Here is a 16,418-nt window from a genome sequence, read left to right as displayed (position 1 = left end):
ATGCGGATCGAGACTGGGATTTGTCACTCCGTGTAAACGGAGAGGTATCTCTGGGCCCACTCGGTAGGACATCATCATATGCGCAATGTGACCAAGGAGTTGATCACGGGATGATGTGTTACGGAACGAGTAAAGTGACTTGCCGGTAACGAGATTGAACAAGGTATTGGATACCGACGATCGAATCTCGGGCAAGTAACATACCGATAGACAAAGGGAATTGAATACGGGATTGATTAAGTCCTTGACATCGTGGTTCATCCGATGAGATCATCGTGGAACATGTGGGAGCCATCATGGGTATCCAGATCCCGCTGTTGGTTATTGACCGGAGAACGTCTCGGTCATGTCTACATGTCTCCCGAACCCGTAGGGTCTACACACTTAAGGTTCGATGACGCTAGGGTTATAAAGGAAGTTTGTATGTGGTTACCGAATGTTGTTCGGAGTCCCGGATGAGATCTCGGACGTCACGAGGAGTTCCGGAATGGTCCAGAGGTAAAGATTTATATATGGGAAGTCCTATTTTGGCCACTGGAAAATGTTCGGAATTTTTCGGTATTGTACCGGGAAGGTTCTAGAAGGTTCCGGAGTGGGGCCCACCTGCATGGGGGGGCCACATGAACGTGGGTAGTGGGGGAAAGGCCCCACACCCCTGGTCAAGGCGCACCAAGATCCCCCCTTAGAAGGAATAAGATCATATCCCAAAGGGATAAGATCAAGATCCCTAAAAAGGGGGGATAGCAATCGGTGGGGAAGGAAATGATGGGATTTCTTTCCTCCCACCTTTGCCAACGCCCCAATGGACTTGGAGGGCAAGAAACCAGCCCCCTCCACCCCTATATATAGTGGGGAGGCGCATGGGAGCTTCACCCTTGCCCCTGACGCAGCCCTCCCTCTCCCAAGTGCTCCTCCTCTCTCGCGGTGCTTGGCGAAGCCCTGCAGGATTGCCACGCTCCTCCACCACCACCACGCCGTTGTGCTGCTGCTGGACGGAGTCTTCCTCAACCTCTCCCTCTCTCCTTGCTGGATCATGGCATGGGAGACATCACCGGGCTGTACGTGTGTTGAACGCGGAGGTGCTGTCCGTTCGGCACTAGGATCTCCGGTGATTTGGATCACGACAAGTACGACTCCTTCAACCCCGTTCACTTGAACGCTTCCGCTTAGCGATCTACAAGGGTATGTAGATGCACTCTCTTTCTACTCGTTGCTGGTCTCTCCATAGATAGATCTTGGTGACACGTAGGAAATTTTTTGAATTTCTGCTACGTTCCCCAACAGCAGACCCGTTGACTAAGCCTCTCTCACGAGCAAAACATGATCAGCACCAAGACTCCATGGGTGTTAGAATCATTACTATGTAATCTAGATTATTGACTCTAGTGCAAGTGCGAGACTGAAGGAAATATGCGCTAGAGGCAATAATAAAGTTATTATTTATTTCCTCATATCATGATAAATGTTTATTATTCATGCTAGAATTGTATTAACCGGAAACATGATACATGTGTGAATACATAGACAAACATATAGTCACTAGTATGCCTCTACTTGACTAGCTCATTAATCAAAGATGGTTATGTTTCCTAACCATGGACATGTGTTGTCATTTGATTAATGGGATCACATCATTAGGAGAATGATGTTATTGACATGACCCATTTCGTTAGCCTAGCACTTGATCGTTTAGTATATTGCTATTGCTTTCTTCATGACTTATACAAAGTTCCTGCAACTATGAGATTGTGCAACTCCCGTTTACCGGAAGAACACTTTGTGTGCTACCAAACGTCACAACGTAACTGGGTGATTACAAAGGTGCTCTACAGGTGTTTCCGAAGGTACATGTTGGGTTGGCATAATTCGAGATTAGTTTTTGTCACTCCGATTGTCGGAGAGGTATCTCTGGGCCCTCTCGGTAATACCCATCACCTAAGCCTTGTAAGCATTGTAACTAATGAGTTAGTTATAAGATGATGTATTACGGAACGAGTAAAGAGACTTGCCGGTAACGAGATTGAACTAGGTATTGGATACCGACGATCGAATCTCGGGCAAGTAACATACCGATGACAAAGGGAACAACGTATGTTGTTATGCGGTTTGACCGATAAAGATCTTCGTAGAATATGTAGGAACCAATATGGGCATCCAGGTCCCGCTATTGGTTATTGACCGAGAATGGTTCTAGGTCATGTCTACATAGTTCTCGAACCCGTAGGGTCCGCACGCTTAACGTTACGATGACAGTTTTATTATGAGTTTATAAGTTTTGATGTACCGAAGTTTGTTCGGAGTCCCGGATGTGATCACAGACATGACAGGAGTCTCGAAATGGTCGAGACATAAAGATTGATATATTGGACGACTATATTCGGACACCGGAAGTGTTCCGGGTGATTTCGGAGAAAACGAAGTGCCGGAGGGGTTACCGGAACCCCCCGGGGAAGTATTGGGCCTTAGTGGGCCTGAGGGGGGAGAGAGGGCAGCAGCCCAGGAGGTGGCGCGCCCCCTCCCAAGGGGAGTCCGAATTGGACTAGGGGAGGGGGGCGCGGCCCCTCTTTCCCTCTCCCTCTCCCCCTCTTTCCTTCCCCCTTCCTCCTTCCTAGTTGGACTAGGAAAGGGGAGTCCTACTCCAACTAAGAGGAGGACTCCCCCCTCCTTGGCGCGCCCCAAGGGCCGGCCGGCCTCCCCCCTTGCTCCTTTATATACGGGGGCGGGGGGGCACTCCATAGACACACAAGTTGATCTACGGATCGTTCCTTAGCCATGTGCGGTGCCCCCCTCCACCATATTCCACCTCTCGCCGCGGAGTTTAGGCGAAGCCCTGCGCCGGTAGAACATCATCATCGTCACCACGCCGTCGTGCTGACGGAACTCATCTCCGGAGCTTCACTGGATCGGAGGCCGGAGATCGTCATCGAGCTGAACGTGTGCTGAACTCGGAGGCCCCGTACGTTCGGTGCTTGGATCGGTCGGATCGTGAAGACGTACGACTACATCAACCGTGTTGTGCTAACGCTTCCGCTTACGGTCTACGAGGGTACGTGGACAAACACTCTCCCCTCTCGTTGCTATGCCATCACCATGATCTTGCGTGTGCGTAGGAAATTTTTTGAAATTACTACGTTCCCCTACAACCTAATGCGGAAATTTCAGAATGCGACAAGGAAAAGGAGATCAAAAAGCCGGTTGTTGGTAATCTAGTTACTTCTAATGGTGATATTGTTATTGTTCAGCAGGGTTCCATGGTTGATGATCATGAGGCGAGCACAAGCAAGGCCAAACCAAGGGATCCCAAATATACTCAACCTAAGTGGTGTCCTCCCGGTTTAACTAAGACCATGAAAAGGAGGTTACAACGCATGAGGAACCACGAGAAGGTAGAACACAAAGAGGAGAGGCAAAGGGGCGAATTGTTTAGTGAAATTCGGCCCATAGCACTCACAAAACAAGTGTGGAGGCCTAAACAAAAACAAAACACAGATGCTTCTACATTAGCTGCAGCAACACCTTCACCATCAAAAGAGGATGATGTGACCCCTATTACATCGTCTACACTACCTGAAACATCCCCTTCAATTGAGGAATCTTTAAGCCCAATATACACATTGGGAGATGAAGATGAGATGGTGGATTATGAATCTACGCCGGTTCGGGAAGGTATGGATATTAATATGGTATATTACTTACCTACCGAGTTTCGTGCTATAGGTGAAGAAGGGGAGGTAGCCCAGCTGAATTTTGGTCCTAAGAATGCTATTTTCGAGAAGCCAAGAGAACCGGTGAAATACTTGAAGCCATTGTACCTCAAAGGTCATATTAACGGATTGCCGGTTGCTAGGATGCTCGTTGATGGTGGTGCTGTGGTAAATCTTATGCCCTACTCGGTCTTCAAAAAGTTGGGGTTAGATGATGATGCATTGATGAAGACCAATATGGTACTTAATGGATTCGAGGGTAAAGAAAAGACAGAGGCCAAAGGTGTGATGTGCATGGAACTCACCGTGGGAAGCAAAACTTCGGCCACCACATTCTTCATCGCCGAGGTGCAAGGTAACTATAATGTTATATTAGGTCTCGATTGGGTTCATGCTAACCAATGTGTGCCGTCTACCATGCATCAATTTTTAATACAATGGATCGATGATGAGGTAGAAATCATTCACGCGGATAATTCGGCTTGTGTTGCTTTGGTCGATGCATCGGTGGATTGGAATCATCCCGATGTAACTTGCTTAACAGGGCGTGACCTCTCGGAGTTTGATTTCCTTAGTGCTACAAGGAACGGGTTCATTCCCATCTCTTTAAAGCCGATTGGTGGTAATCGGTTACAAGGTATGATGTGAACAAGAAGTTAAAATCAACGGCCGATATATAACTATCGCCCTTAGCATAAACATGGCCGATACATAATTATCGTTCTGAGAAAAATAAATGGCCGATGGAGTGTTGACATCGTCCTTAGAACAAATACATTGCAAATTATTTTTCGGCACGCAAGTTTTGCCGAAAAACAGGGGGGCATGTGTTGACACCAGATTTTGGCACGGTCAATAACTTATTTAAGATGGCCTCAAATGGAGAAGTGATCTTCATGAAAGAGTTCCGTATTGTTGATATGAACATCTTTGAAGTTTGGGTCATCGCCGTCCGATTTCATCTCGAAGGCCGAAACTATGCTCAAAGTACTAAGAACTTATATTCAGAGTACAGTTTGCCCGATTAAGCCCCCAAGACGACCTCAAATGGAAAAATGATCTACACGGATTGTCTTCGCCTCGTCGAAACGATCGATTTTGATATAAAAATCGTCCAAATCCGAGTTCGTATGCAAAAGTTAGAGCAATCGGAGTGCAGCCCTGTCACGAGGCGAAATATGGCGCGCCCCACCAGACGCCATGTCTGATTGGTAGCGCGAGTAAAGAGATCTTTTGCGCGAGCTATTTGACCCTCAAGATGACCTCTGATCAAAAACGTTCAACATGAAAGTTGTTCGTATCGTCGAAACGGTCAAAATTGCTTTTGGACTCGTTTTCATCCGAGATCGTTTACCACCACAAAAAAGACCCGCAAGGTGCAGCCAGTTTAAACCGAACAGTTTTGGAAAGTTCGGACAAGACCAATCCGAATTTGACTAGGGTTTTGGACGTGAATCCAAGCTTTTTCCTTGCACGGGAAGTCCAGCCACCTCTTATATACCTAAGGGGTGACGGCCGATTGAACAACAACACACAATCGAACAATCAATCTACTTTTTACTCTAGTTTTACATCTCTCCCTTGTTCTTTCTCTCTCGTTCTTCATTCGTTCTTCGTTGAAGGGCAGCGATCCTCGAGGCTCTAGGGACGGGCGAACCGACCTAGGGCAGCCCATAGTCGCCGCGCGTCCAGACGGGGTCCCTCCCGGGCGCGTGGGGTTTCGGGTGCTCAAAAGCGCCCGCCGGATTGCTTGCGTACCACGCTTCCGGACGGGTCTCCTTCGACGTGAGCTGCGGTGTATCACCCTCGGCGTTGGAGGTACACGGTGACGTGTTCGTGTGCGAATAGCAACCTAGATGCATCTCCTCTTCTTGTTGCTCCTTTTCACGGTGATCGCCTTGACCATGCCGAGGTGAGACATCTGCACACTAATCGTTCCATCCCAATAAGCTGAGTGGCGTTGATGTTATCCTGTGACCCCGACTACCCGGTAGCATGTGGTGGTGTCGTCATCAACGCCGGTTGCGAGTTGGTATTCCCTTCTTTCTGCTTCTTAGAGCATCTATACCCGGAATGGTCAAATTGGACCCCTTATACGTCTGCTGACGCATCTGGGCGTGTCCACGGACAATCACAGGCCACCCCTCATTTCTCCTAGTCCGCAGTCGCCCCCCTCATATCCGAACCCCCAAATCCATGCAACCCATGAAATGTGAGATGAACTACGTAGGTCACATTTAACATACCAACATAGTAATAACTAAATACAGCTAGATAGATAAACAGAAGAAGGGTGGGTGCCCAACTTCACAATTTCCTCGTGGGTCACTTCCCTTGTAGTCAACGGATCGATGACAGTAGTGCTCCGCGTAGGATTCGATGGTTGAAGGGCGTCGTCGACGTGGCTCCTTATGCCGTTGTCGAATGACAATGCAGAGGAGATGATGTCGGTGAGACAATGAACGGCGCGGATCTGCTCCTTCATGACCGTGTCACTTTTGCCGCCGTGGCCTCCCTCTCCTTCGCAAGGCACTCAGACTCCTCGATGTCGAGCTGGAGCGCCTTCACGGTCTTATAGCGGCGGTGCTCGTGTTCATCTCCGAGTTCCGCGAACGAAGGATGATGTCGCGCATGAGTTGTTCCTCCGGGTCGAGCAACGTAGACCTGCAGGAGCGCAACATGTGCGGGATGAAATAGCCACCACCGTCCTCTGCGTGACTCACTGCCTCTCGCGGCGTGCGACCCATGCCTCTGATTCAGGCATCCTCATCCATGGGCTCGACGATGCGGGCTCGAGGACCCATTCGGCCAGGTGGAGAAGGGGGAAAATTTGACAAATTAGACCTGTGGGCGAAATCAAATCGCAGAATGAACTACCCGTGAAACTATTTCACGCGGCTGACCTTTTTGTGTGACGCCCGACACGAAGGCGCCACACTACACTATGCAACGCCTCACAGATAGGCGCTACACGCCTAGCCAGCTTGAGTAGATTGAAAAGTAAAGATGCAAATAAAAGTAACTACACGCCTGGCTCGTTTAAAAAAGTAAAGATGCAAATAAAAGTAGATTGAAATCTTATATGATAAAAGATAGACCCGGGGGCCATAGGTTTCACTAGCGGCTTCTCACAAGATAGCATAAGTATTACGGTGGGTGAACAAATTACTGTCGAGCAATTGATAGAAAAGCGCATAGTTATGAGATTATCTAGGCATGATCATGTATATAGGCATCACGTCCGTGACAAGTAGATCGAAACGATTTTGCATCTACTACTATTACTCCATACATCGACCGACTCCTACCTGCATCTAGAGTATTAAGTTCATAAGAACAGAGTAACGCATTAAGAAAGATGACATGATGTAGAGGGATAAACTCATGCAATATGATATAAACCCCATCTTTTTATCCTCGATGGCAACAATACAATACGTGCCTTGCTGCCCCTGCTGTAACTGGGAAAGGACACCACAAGATTGAACCCAAAGCTAAGCACTTCCCATTGCAAGAAAGATCAATCTAGTAGGCCAAACCAAACCGATAATTCGAAGAGACTTACAAAGATAACTTAATCACACATAAAAGAATTCAGAGGAGATTCAAATATTTCTCATAGATAAACTTGATCATAAACCCACAATTCATCAGATCTCAACAAACATACCACAAAAAGAGTTACATCGGATAGATCTCCAAGAAGATCAAGGAGAACTTTGTATTGAGATTCAAAGAGAGAGAAGAAGCCATCTAGCTAATAACTATAGACCCGAAGGTCTGTGGTAAACTACTCACAACTCATAGGAGAGGCCTTGGAGATGATGTAGAGGCCCTTCGTGGTTTATTCCCCCTCCGGCGGAGCGCCGACGAAGGCTCCAAGATGGGATCTCGCGGATACAGAAAGTTGCGGCGGTGGAATTAGGTTTTCGTGGTGCTTCTGGATGTTTTCAGGGTACGTGGGTATATATAGGAGGAAGAAGTAGGTCGGTGGACGCTCGAGGGGCCCACGAGGGTGGGGGCACGCCCACCCCCAGGGAGCGCGCCGGGCACCCTCGTGGCCGCCTCCTCTGTTGCTTGACGTCCACTCCAAGTCCCATGGATTGTGTTTGTTCCAAAAAAAATTGCTCCCGAAGGTTTCATTTTGTTTGGACTCCGTTTGATATTCATTTTCTTCGAAACACTGAAATAGGCAAAAAAACATCAATTCGGGCTGGGCCTCCGGTTAGTAGGTTAGTCCCAAAAATGTTATAGAAGTGTAAAGTAAGGACCATAAACATCCAAAAGGGGTAATATAATAGCATGGAACAATCAAAAATTATAGATACGTTGGAGATGTATCAGTATGTCACATTTAACATACCAACAAAGTAATAACTAAACTATAGCTAGATAGATAAACAGAAGAAGGGTGGGCGCCAAAATTCACAATTTCCTCGTGGGTCACTTACCTTGTAGTCACCGGATCAACGATAGTAGTGCTCCGCGTAGGATTCGGTGGTCGAAGGGCATCGTCGACGTGGCTCCTTATGTCGTTGTCGGATGACGATGCGGACGAGATGATGTCGGCGAGACAACGAGCGGCGTGGACCTGCTCCTTCATGACCATGTCACTTTTGTCGCGGCGGCCCCCTTCTCCTTCGCAAGGCACTCAGACTCCTCGATGCCGAGCTGGAGCGCCTTCACGGTCTTATAGCGGTGGCGCTCACGTTCATCTCTGAGTTCGGCGAACGAAGGATGATGTCGCGCATGAGTAGTTCCTCCGGGTCGAGCGACGTAGACCTGCAGGAGCACAACATGTGCGAGATGAACTGACCACCAACATCCTCTGCGCGACTCACTGCCTCTCATGGCGTGCGACCCATGCCTCCGATTCAGGCGTCCTCCTCCATGGGCTCAATGATGCGGGCTCGAGGACCCATCTTCGGCTAGGTGGAGAAGGGGCGGAGGGATGCGAGAGGGACGTGGGGGACGGTGGATTTTGACCGGCACCGCAATGGGCTGACACCGGTGACCGCATTGCGTCGTCGAGCGACTGAGGGTGGAGTGGAGCTCGAGCTACCGCCCCTGTTCACACACGAACATTGCAGTGTGACACGGAGGGCGAGGTCCTCATTGTCTCCTCCTCCGAGTCCTCTCGTAGCATGGCATCCCAATCGATGGGATCCGCCTTTCTGCCCGATCTGTCGTCGAATGTGCTCCTGGATCTCGAGGAGGGGAGGTCACGAGCAGTGGAACAAAGCAAAGAGTGAGAGAGTGAGGACTAGGTTTTGGTCTGGATTAGTTTTTTGTGGGGACGGGATGGGGTCGACGCGGGTCGGCGTGGCCCGGTCCGATATGGTGGTTGCGTCCGGGCATGTCCGGTCCGCCTCATATTCGCCCCAGATATATGTTGAGAATTGGGGGTTCCCGAACAGCCCGGACGTTCGCTGACGGTTTGGTTGGGTCGAGTTTTCAAGACCGGACACTGATAGGGCTGTCCTCTGGATGTATAGGGAGGATTTGAGGTACTCCCTCCGGTCCTTTTTACTTCACATTTGTGTGAATTCAAACTTCGTAAAGTTTGACCATCTTTATAGAGAAAAATATCAACATTATACGAAATCAATAACGCTAGATGCGTCATGGATTTAATTTTCATATATTTTAATTTTAGTATTATAGATGTTGACATTTTTTATATAAATATGTCAAACATTACGAAGTTTGACTTCAAAAAATTCTTATATGCAAAGTAAAAACGACCGATGCTGAGTGCTACATATGTGTGTGAGGACTGAGGAGTATTCTCTTTCCTCACCATTCATGTTAAAAATATCTCTTTCCTCACCATTTTCCTTTCCTCCCGCATTGGAGCTTGCCAGTTGGACGGCTGAACGGTCATCATGCATTTTTAAAGCTAAAACATTTTCTTTCGTTGAAAAGGAGAGACAAGCACTGACGGGTGGGGTCGTCATGTGCTTTTAGGTTAGTTCTCATTCCACTGATTGTGCTCAAATTCCAGCCGAAAGTGTGAGGTTGACAACCAATTTGACAAAAAACAAAGATTACGCTATCAAGAGTTGAGAGCTTGTGCTCTGTCTTACCTCAAAGATAGCGAGGAAAAATCAGACCAGCAGCAGTAATTGAGAAGTGTAAATAGCAGGTGTACATGGGTTTTTACTTCCTTTTATATTTCTGTATTTGAGTCATGCTGAGACATAAACAAAATCTCTCAAGCATCTTCAGGGTCTACTCCTACTATATATTCTCCTTTCGAAACTACTATACACAGTACTCCGGCCGAACACTGGACGATGTTGGATCGAACGGTGTTGTTTAGTTTTGCTTTACACATGAGCGGCTTGATGTGCTACATCGTCTGCAAATCGTCCGCCGTTTGTCGTCTGTGTAGCAGCGTTCTTCTCCTTTTGAGAAGGCCTAGCCTGAGATCCAAACAAAGATTACTTTACCGAAGGCGCAAAGCCAGGCAAACACGGGGGAAACCCTAGATCGAGGTGCCGCTCCTCCCTTTCCTCCCTTCCCTCGGCTCGCCGCTGCCGGAGGAGCGGCCGGCGAAGTCCGTGCCGGCTCCTGTGAAGGTGGCGGCGGGGCCCTTTCCTGTTCTTCGTCCACGAGCTTGGCGCGGCGGCTGCCGGACGGCGCGGGCGCGGCTGCTGCCCAAAATCAGATCGGGCTTGGAGTACAACCCGTCCCCCGCGTCGCCTTCCCTGGCGACACGGGGGAAACCCTAGATCGAGGCGCCGCTCCTCCCTTTCCTCCCTTCCCTCGGCTCGCCGCTGCCGGAGGAGCGGCCGGCGAAGTCCGTGCCGGCTCCTGTGAAGGTGGCGGCGGGGCCCTTTCCTATTCTTCGTCCACGAGCTTGGCGCGGCGGCTGCCAGACGGCGCGGGCGCGGCTGCTGCCTTGGATGGCGCGGGACGGGGCCAAGGTGGCGCGGGGGCTCGCGCGCTAGCGACGGCCCTAGGCGACGCGATGGCCCTGGACGGCGCGCGGTGGGTGGCCCGCTGCGGCTACGGCGCGGGCCAGGCGGAGTTTGGGGCGACACGGCGGTGAGGGGCTCCAAGCCCGATCTGATTTTGGGCGGTCCTGCGCCCAGATCTCGATGGCCGGTGGCGCCTGGATTGGAGAGGCGGGAGCGGTGGTGCCGGTGGATGCTGGTGGTTTCCCCTTGCAAGCGTGTGCACGCCCAGCTCCTGGAGCAGGGGTGCCGTCCAGCATGTTGGTGCTTGAGGAAGCTCGGGCAGACCAGATCCAGCACGGAGGTCCAGTCCTTGCGCGCGGCGGTGCGAGCACGTTAAGTTTTGGCCTGGTTTTTGCTCTGTTTCGGCGCGCTGCGGTGCGGGCCGGTCAGCGATGGTTCTACTTCAGTCTCTCCTGGTGCGCTGCGGTGCGAAGTCTCGCCCAGGTCTGCGCACGGAGCTGAAGGACGGCCGGAGTCGATTGGGTTCGCCCAGGTCCTGCGAGCGGCGGTGCGGACCGGCCAGGTTGACGTGTGCTTGCCTAGGTTCTGCGTGCGGCGGCGACTATCCCGTTGTCTGGTAGTGTGTGCTTGGCCTTGTTCTGCCCGGTGGTGCTGATTTGGTCTCGGATCCTGGATGATTGGCGGAAGGCTTAGCTCCGGATGAAAATCCTGCATCGACTTCGTCGGTGCCGACGGTAACGGCATCTATGGATGTCGTCTTGTTCCTTGGAAGTGCCGCCGTGGAGCTCATTGCTCTTCCTGCCTCATGGCTGAGGTCTCCGGGTGAAAACCTAAGATCTGGCGGAGCTAGATCGGATGACGGCGGTGTTCTCGATACCACTTCCTTCTTGGAGGCGTCATCTTGGAGGCCTCGACGATGGATTCCGATGGTGTGCATGGTTGCTGGCGGATCTTGGGTTTGTGTTGGTGCCGGCGGGTTTCTGTTTTCTTTCTTTTCTTTCTGCACTAGCCCTTTTGCGGTGCTTTCCTCCTTTGGAGGTGTTCTTGTTACTCCTCTTCTGATCAATGAATTTGGCAGTCCTCCTGCCAACATTCAAAAAAAAAAGATTACTTTACTTCCGGTGAAATCCTGCGTTTGAATCTGTCCTCAAGTGCACTCAAGTTGCCATGCCCCTTGCTTGCATCCTCCTGTCTACTTTTCCCTCTCAGCTTCACACCTTTTGAGGTGAGATCACTGCATCTACGTCTCACCTTGTGGCAGGCACAAGACGCCACAAAGCATGTGGATTTTGACTCGCAGCAGGTAAAGATAAGAACGTGTGCTGCATGCTTTCTCTGCCTGCATTTTACTGGTGGTAAATAGTACAACTTGTTCACCGTTGCAGCTGGCAGAGCATCTGCGTCAACAACTTGGTTGATTGATTGACTGCCCCAATAAATCCAGTGGATTCAACACAAAAGATTCAGTACTAGTACCACATAGCACATCTCAAAGAAAAGGACATATGGGGTGAAGGCCACAAGAAAAAAAAACATGGTATTTCATCTTTGGCCCTTCAAATCCCCATGAGCCAGCTTGAGATTATTAGCCACTCAGGCAGGCTCTTTTGCGTTAGTCATTGGCTAGTCACCATCCTTATCACCTACGTGTTGCTTCAGCACATGGAAACCATGTGTTGTGATGGGGCTCCATACGATTCAATCAACCAACCACCAAGAAAATGAGAGGGGACGAAAAAATCCATAAAATAAAAGATGTCACAAGGGCTGGTGATAATCATGGCATGAGATATTACACATACTGCTTCAATGAAACGATATATTACATATACGGAGAAAACGATATCACGAATACATCATTCATGCCTCTCACACAACTCACTCATTGACTTGACTTAAACCTAGCTGCTCTCTCTTCTCTTCTTGTAGCCACTCTTTTGTACACATCTCCATGGCCTTGCTTGGCCCTGGATTTCTTGGTTGCATGGACAAAAACAATTCCATCATAAACCAAAAATAAGCATGATGACAGATGAACTAGGACAGGTACCTAACTAATTCCCAACCCCTCCCCTCCCTCCAACCTAATTGAATATCTAATCCAGAAGGAAGGCAAAGGGACTCATGAAAAAATTGATTCATACAAGAGGGCTAAACTTTGTGTTTCTTGTGCCCTCTGTCCCTGATCCCCACCCCCTAGATTTCTTCTACCCCATCCCCCCCAAACTAGAGCTCCCAAATTTACAAGAAGGGCACCTGCATCTGAACCTGAAATTTATTTACATACAAAAAGATTTGTGGTAAAATTACCTAGACTCATTATACTTATGGGATTTGATTGATGGATTATATAGTTTTTAGGGGTTAAATTTTGGACTTAAGCTCCTCTCACTCATCTCCTCACTCTCATCTCTCTCCCTCCAAGCTTTTGCACTACTGAGGGGAGAAGATTTCCTGGTTATTCGATGTTGTATGTGCATCTAGACCATGGCGGCGATGTCATGGCCACGGCCGCTACGGCCACCGTCGAGGCAGTCAAAACCCTCAACGCGGACGGCTGGCTGGAACACGCGAGCGCACCCAGCCGAGGAACGGGGCGACATCGGTGGTCCCGCCGGGCGTGGGGTAGGACGGACCACCACCGGCGCTGGCGTGACCGGCGACATCACCGGCCACCACGGCAGGGGGCTGGACGGACAGTCCATGCCGAACCGGCTGTCGTGGACCACCGGGTTCGAGGCCCGCCGCGGAGGCGAGCCACAGAACAACGGCGGCTGCGGGGACGCCGCCGAAAGATTGCTCTCATCGCCCTGCCAAGAACCAGAGCAGAAACATCAGCGACCCGTTGGAGAGAAGTCGCGCGAGGAACTCATGGATCTTGGGCCGAGGCGGAGAAAGAACTCACCTTTGACAGGAGGAGGTCGAGCAGATCCATGCCGGCGCCCGCGTCGGAGTGGCTACTCTGGTGGCACCGGAGGGGCGCGACCGGGCGGCGCGGCTTGGGGCAGAAGAGCGGGCTCTTCGCGTCGGTGGCGGCGGCGGCGGCGACCGGGACGGGGCTCTTCATGGCGGCGAAGTGGCTCATGGTTCCTTTTTTGGGTTTTTTTGGTTAGTTGATTAGATCCGGAAAATTTACAAACCCTGCAAGAACAAGAACAGCCAAAGAAATTGCTCAGTTTCACCTCTAAAAACGTCCAATCTTCCCACGAAATTTTGCGTGAAACGAGACGCCAAAAACCAATTGCTAACTAATCTAATTTTTTTCCCACCCACACAGAAAGAAATCAAGATGAACTGGAGATTTCCCCTCGTGTTTTTCCCTCTTTTTGCAAGAACATGTGGTAGTTTCCCAAGATCTGTAACAAAACCTATCAAGAAAACAGAAAGAACGAGCCTCACCTCTACCCCAGACCACACAACACAGATCCCCAACAGAAGATGGGAAACTAGAGAGAGAGAGATAAATAGAGAGATGGGGGAGAGGAGGTTGATGTTTACCTGAAGCTTCGCCTCTGAATTTCTCTCCTTGGATACAGGGAGAGAGAAAGGAGGAGAGCCAAAACTATTGTTACTCCTACCAAGAAAGAAAAATAAAACAAAAGAAGAAACTCTCAGGATTATGAGAGGAGCGGGATGGGCGTGCCGATGGGAGGAAGGAAAAGGAAGGAGGGGATGGGAGGCCTTAAATAGCCAGGGAATGGGGAACCACACGGGGACAGCTTACCCATAGCAAGTGGCAAATATTGTTATTTTTCTTTTTTTTCTTTCGTATATATAAAGAAGGGAATCCTTGATATTAAAAAAACGGGGGAGATATTTAATAATTGCATATGGGAAGCAGGTTGAGCAAAAGCTGGTAGGGGGCAAGAGGAAATAATTTCGGCCTGCACGGCAAAACTGCTGCCATAATTGAAGCAATAAAAAAGATGGGACCTTTTTCTTCCTCGATTGGTCATGGAGGCCACCTTTTCTTTCAGTTTCTTTTATTTGTGTAGGGAGGCTGGTTTTCGTGTTTCTTTGAATGATTTGGTCTGTACTCCACTCCACCACCCCTTGTTTCCTTGTGTACTTGCTCTTGAATTCTAAGCTGTCTGCCAATAATTTTGACATAATTTGAATCTGTGCAAAGAGGTCTCATGTGCAGGAGTCTTATCTTTGTAGAGTAGTTTTATTTTCTTTTGTTTTTTGAGTCAATATCTTTGTAACATAGTACTATCATTTTGGATCTAAAAATGACGAGACCTGAACAATCCTCGTCATATGGGCCATGCTTATAAGTCCAGCCCACAACATGTATTTTTTGACGCGGCACAACATTGCACATGGATACATGGGGCGGGTCGGCGGGCCCGCGCTGATCCCTAAGGTCAAGACTTAAGGGCGGGCTGACACGACCCTTTTAACCGCGGGGCCATTTTATGGTTTCTTAGAATTGTTTTAGGGATGTTTTGGACTTTTTAGGGTGTTTCTACGGTTGTTTTAGGTTGTTTAGGCCTTTTTAGGTCCTTTTTGACCTTTTTAATGTGTTGTGCTAGTCTTTTTTATTCCGTGTGCCAAGCCGGTCCTCCATCCATGCCATCGAGTTGGCATGACACATCCCTTTTATTAAAAGGCCGACATGGGTTGTGTCGTGCCATGCCTTTTTCGAGGCGTGACGGGTCGTGTCGGCCCAGATGGCCAGGTTGGACCTGAGTTGCTCATGTACTCTCTCGTATATTTGTTTTGTTTTTTTATGTGCTGCTCAACAAGGTTGCTCTAAAGACACATGTTTTTCTTAGGGCAACTTCAACGCGAATCATCAAATTGCTCACAAATATCTTGACTGAACTATCAAGACACTTTTGACCATTCGGTGGTCACCAAATTTGTCCCGACTGAAAACCCATAAATCAGCACCAATTTGAGGGAGGTTTGGAAGAGTTCAGATGTGTGCCACGTCAAACTCTCCCAATGCGGACCCATCCAAAAAAAAACATTCCCCCACCACGTTCGCTCTGATCTAGCCGTATTCACTCCAACAGACCGGCCTCCCTCCTACCCGCATTCACTTCGGCAGATTGGCCTCCCGTCTACCGCATTCATGGCGGCACAATGACCCGAAACCCTACTATCGCTTAAAAGCCGACAAGGCTCCTCCCCCACAAACACTATCTGCACAATCATCATCCTCTCTCGTACTTCTAGCGGCTGCCGCACAACACCACACCTCTGCTCGCAGCAATGAACAAGAAGTCCGACGCCGAGAAGTTGTCGCCGGTGAGCGAAAACTGGATTCAGGGGCAGCTCCCTAAACCGGGAGCCCATCTGGGTGTTGGTGCCCCTGCGAGTGGACCGGGTGTCACACTCAAAGGAGGGGTTGCAGATGTTTTAGGAGGAGCAAGCGGAGGAGGAGGCCGCCCTCATCACCGAGGAGGGGAAGGAGGATCGTTGGCGACCTATGATTCCACTTCTCTCACCTCTGTCGCCTCACAGCTTCCTCGAAATACAAACAACTTAGCCGCCGAGACCCCTGGAGCTCATGCTGGATTTGGCCAGCGAGAGGCAGTTTGCGGCATCACGCATGGACCATTGCGTGCACATCGGCCCCAACATCATGACTGAGCACCTACCCGGCATTTCATGACATGTTTTTTCCTCTTTTATTTTGCAGTTTGCAGGCCATCTCGAATGCTACGCGCTAGGATATACTCCCTCCGTCCCATAATGTAGGATGTTTTTCTACTAGTGTAGAAAAATGTCCTACATTACGGGACGGATGGAGTATTTCCTTGTAGATCGGCAGTTAGTTGAT

The 16,418-nt window shown here is 49.6% G+C and overlaps 1 protein-coding gene across 1 annotated transcript; it reads right to left on the bottom strand.

Annotated features, from left to right (window-relative positions):
- Positions 1 to 12,371: 12,371 nt before the first annotated feature.
- LOC123110490 (uncharacterized) lies at positions 12,372 to 14,297 on the bottom strand. Its single transcript, XM_044531021.1, has 4 exons — positions 14,176 to 14,297; positions 14,126 to 14,145; positions 13,533 to 13,768; positions 12,372 to 13,437 (listed from the first exon to the last, which is right to left on the bottom strand). Exons 3-4 carry the CDS (start codon positions 13,710 to 13,712, stop codon positions 13,108 to 13,110), a joined length of 510 nt encoding a protein of 169 aa, XP_044386956.1. The 5' UTR covers positions 13,713 to 13,768; positions 14,126 to 14,145; positions 14,176 to 14,297; the 3' UTR covers positions 12,372 to 13,107.
- Between the last annotated feature and the right edge of the window lie 2,121 nt (positions 14,298 to 16,418).

This window comes from Triticum aestivum, chromosome 5B, assembly GCF_018294505.1.
Source record: "Triticum aestivum cultivar Chinese Spring chromosome 5B, IWGSC CS RefSeq v2.1, whole genome shotgun sequence".
In the NCBI taxonomy this organism is placed as follows: Eukaryota; Viridiplantae; Streptophyta; class Magnoliopsida; order Poales; family Poaceae; genus Triticum; species Triticum aestivum.
This window is presented reverse-complemented; position numbering and strand designations above follow the sequence as displayed.

Excerpts from the sequence above, each read along its gene's own strand:
- LOC123110490 (XM_044531021.1), bottom strand. The coding sequence starts at position 13,712 with ATGAGCCACTTCGCCGCCATGAAGAGCCCCGTCCCGGTCGCCGCCGCC. Across the intron at positions 13,438-13,532 it reads TCGACCTCCTCCTGTCAAAG|GGCGATGAGAGCAATCTTTC; the intron begins GTGAGTTCTTTC and ends GGTTCTTGGCAG.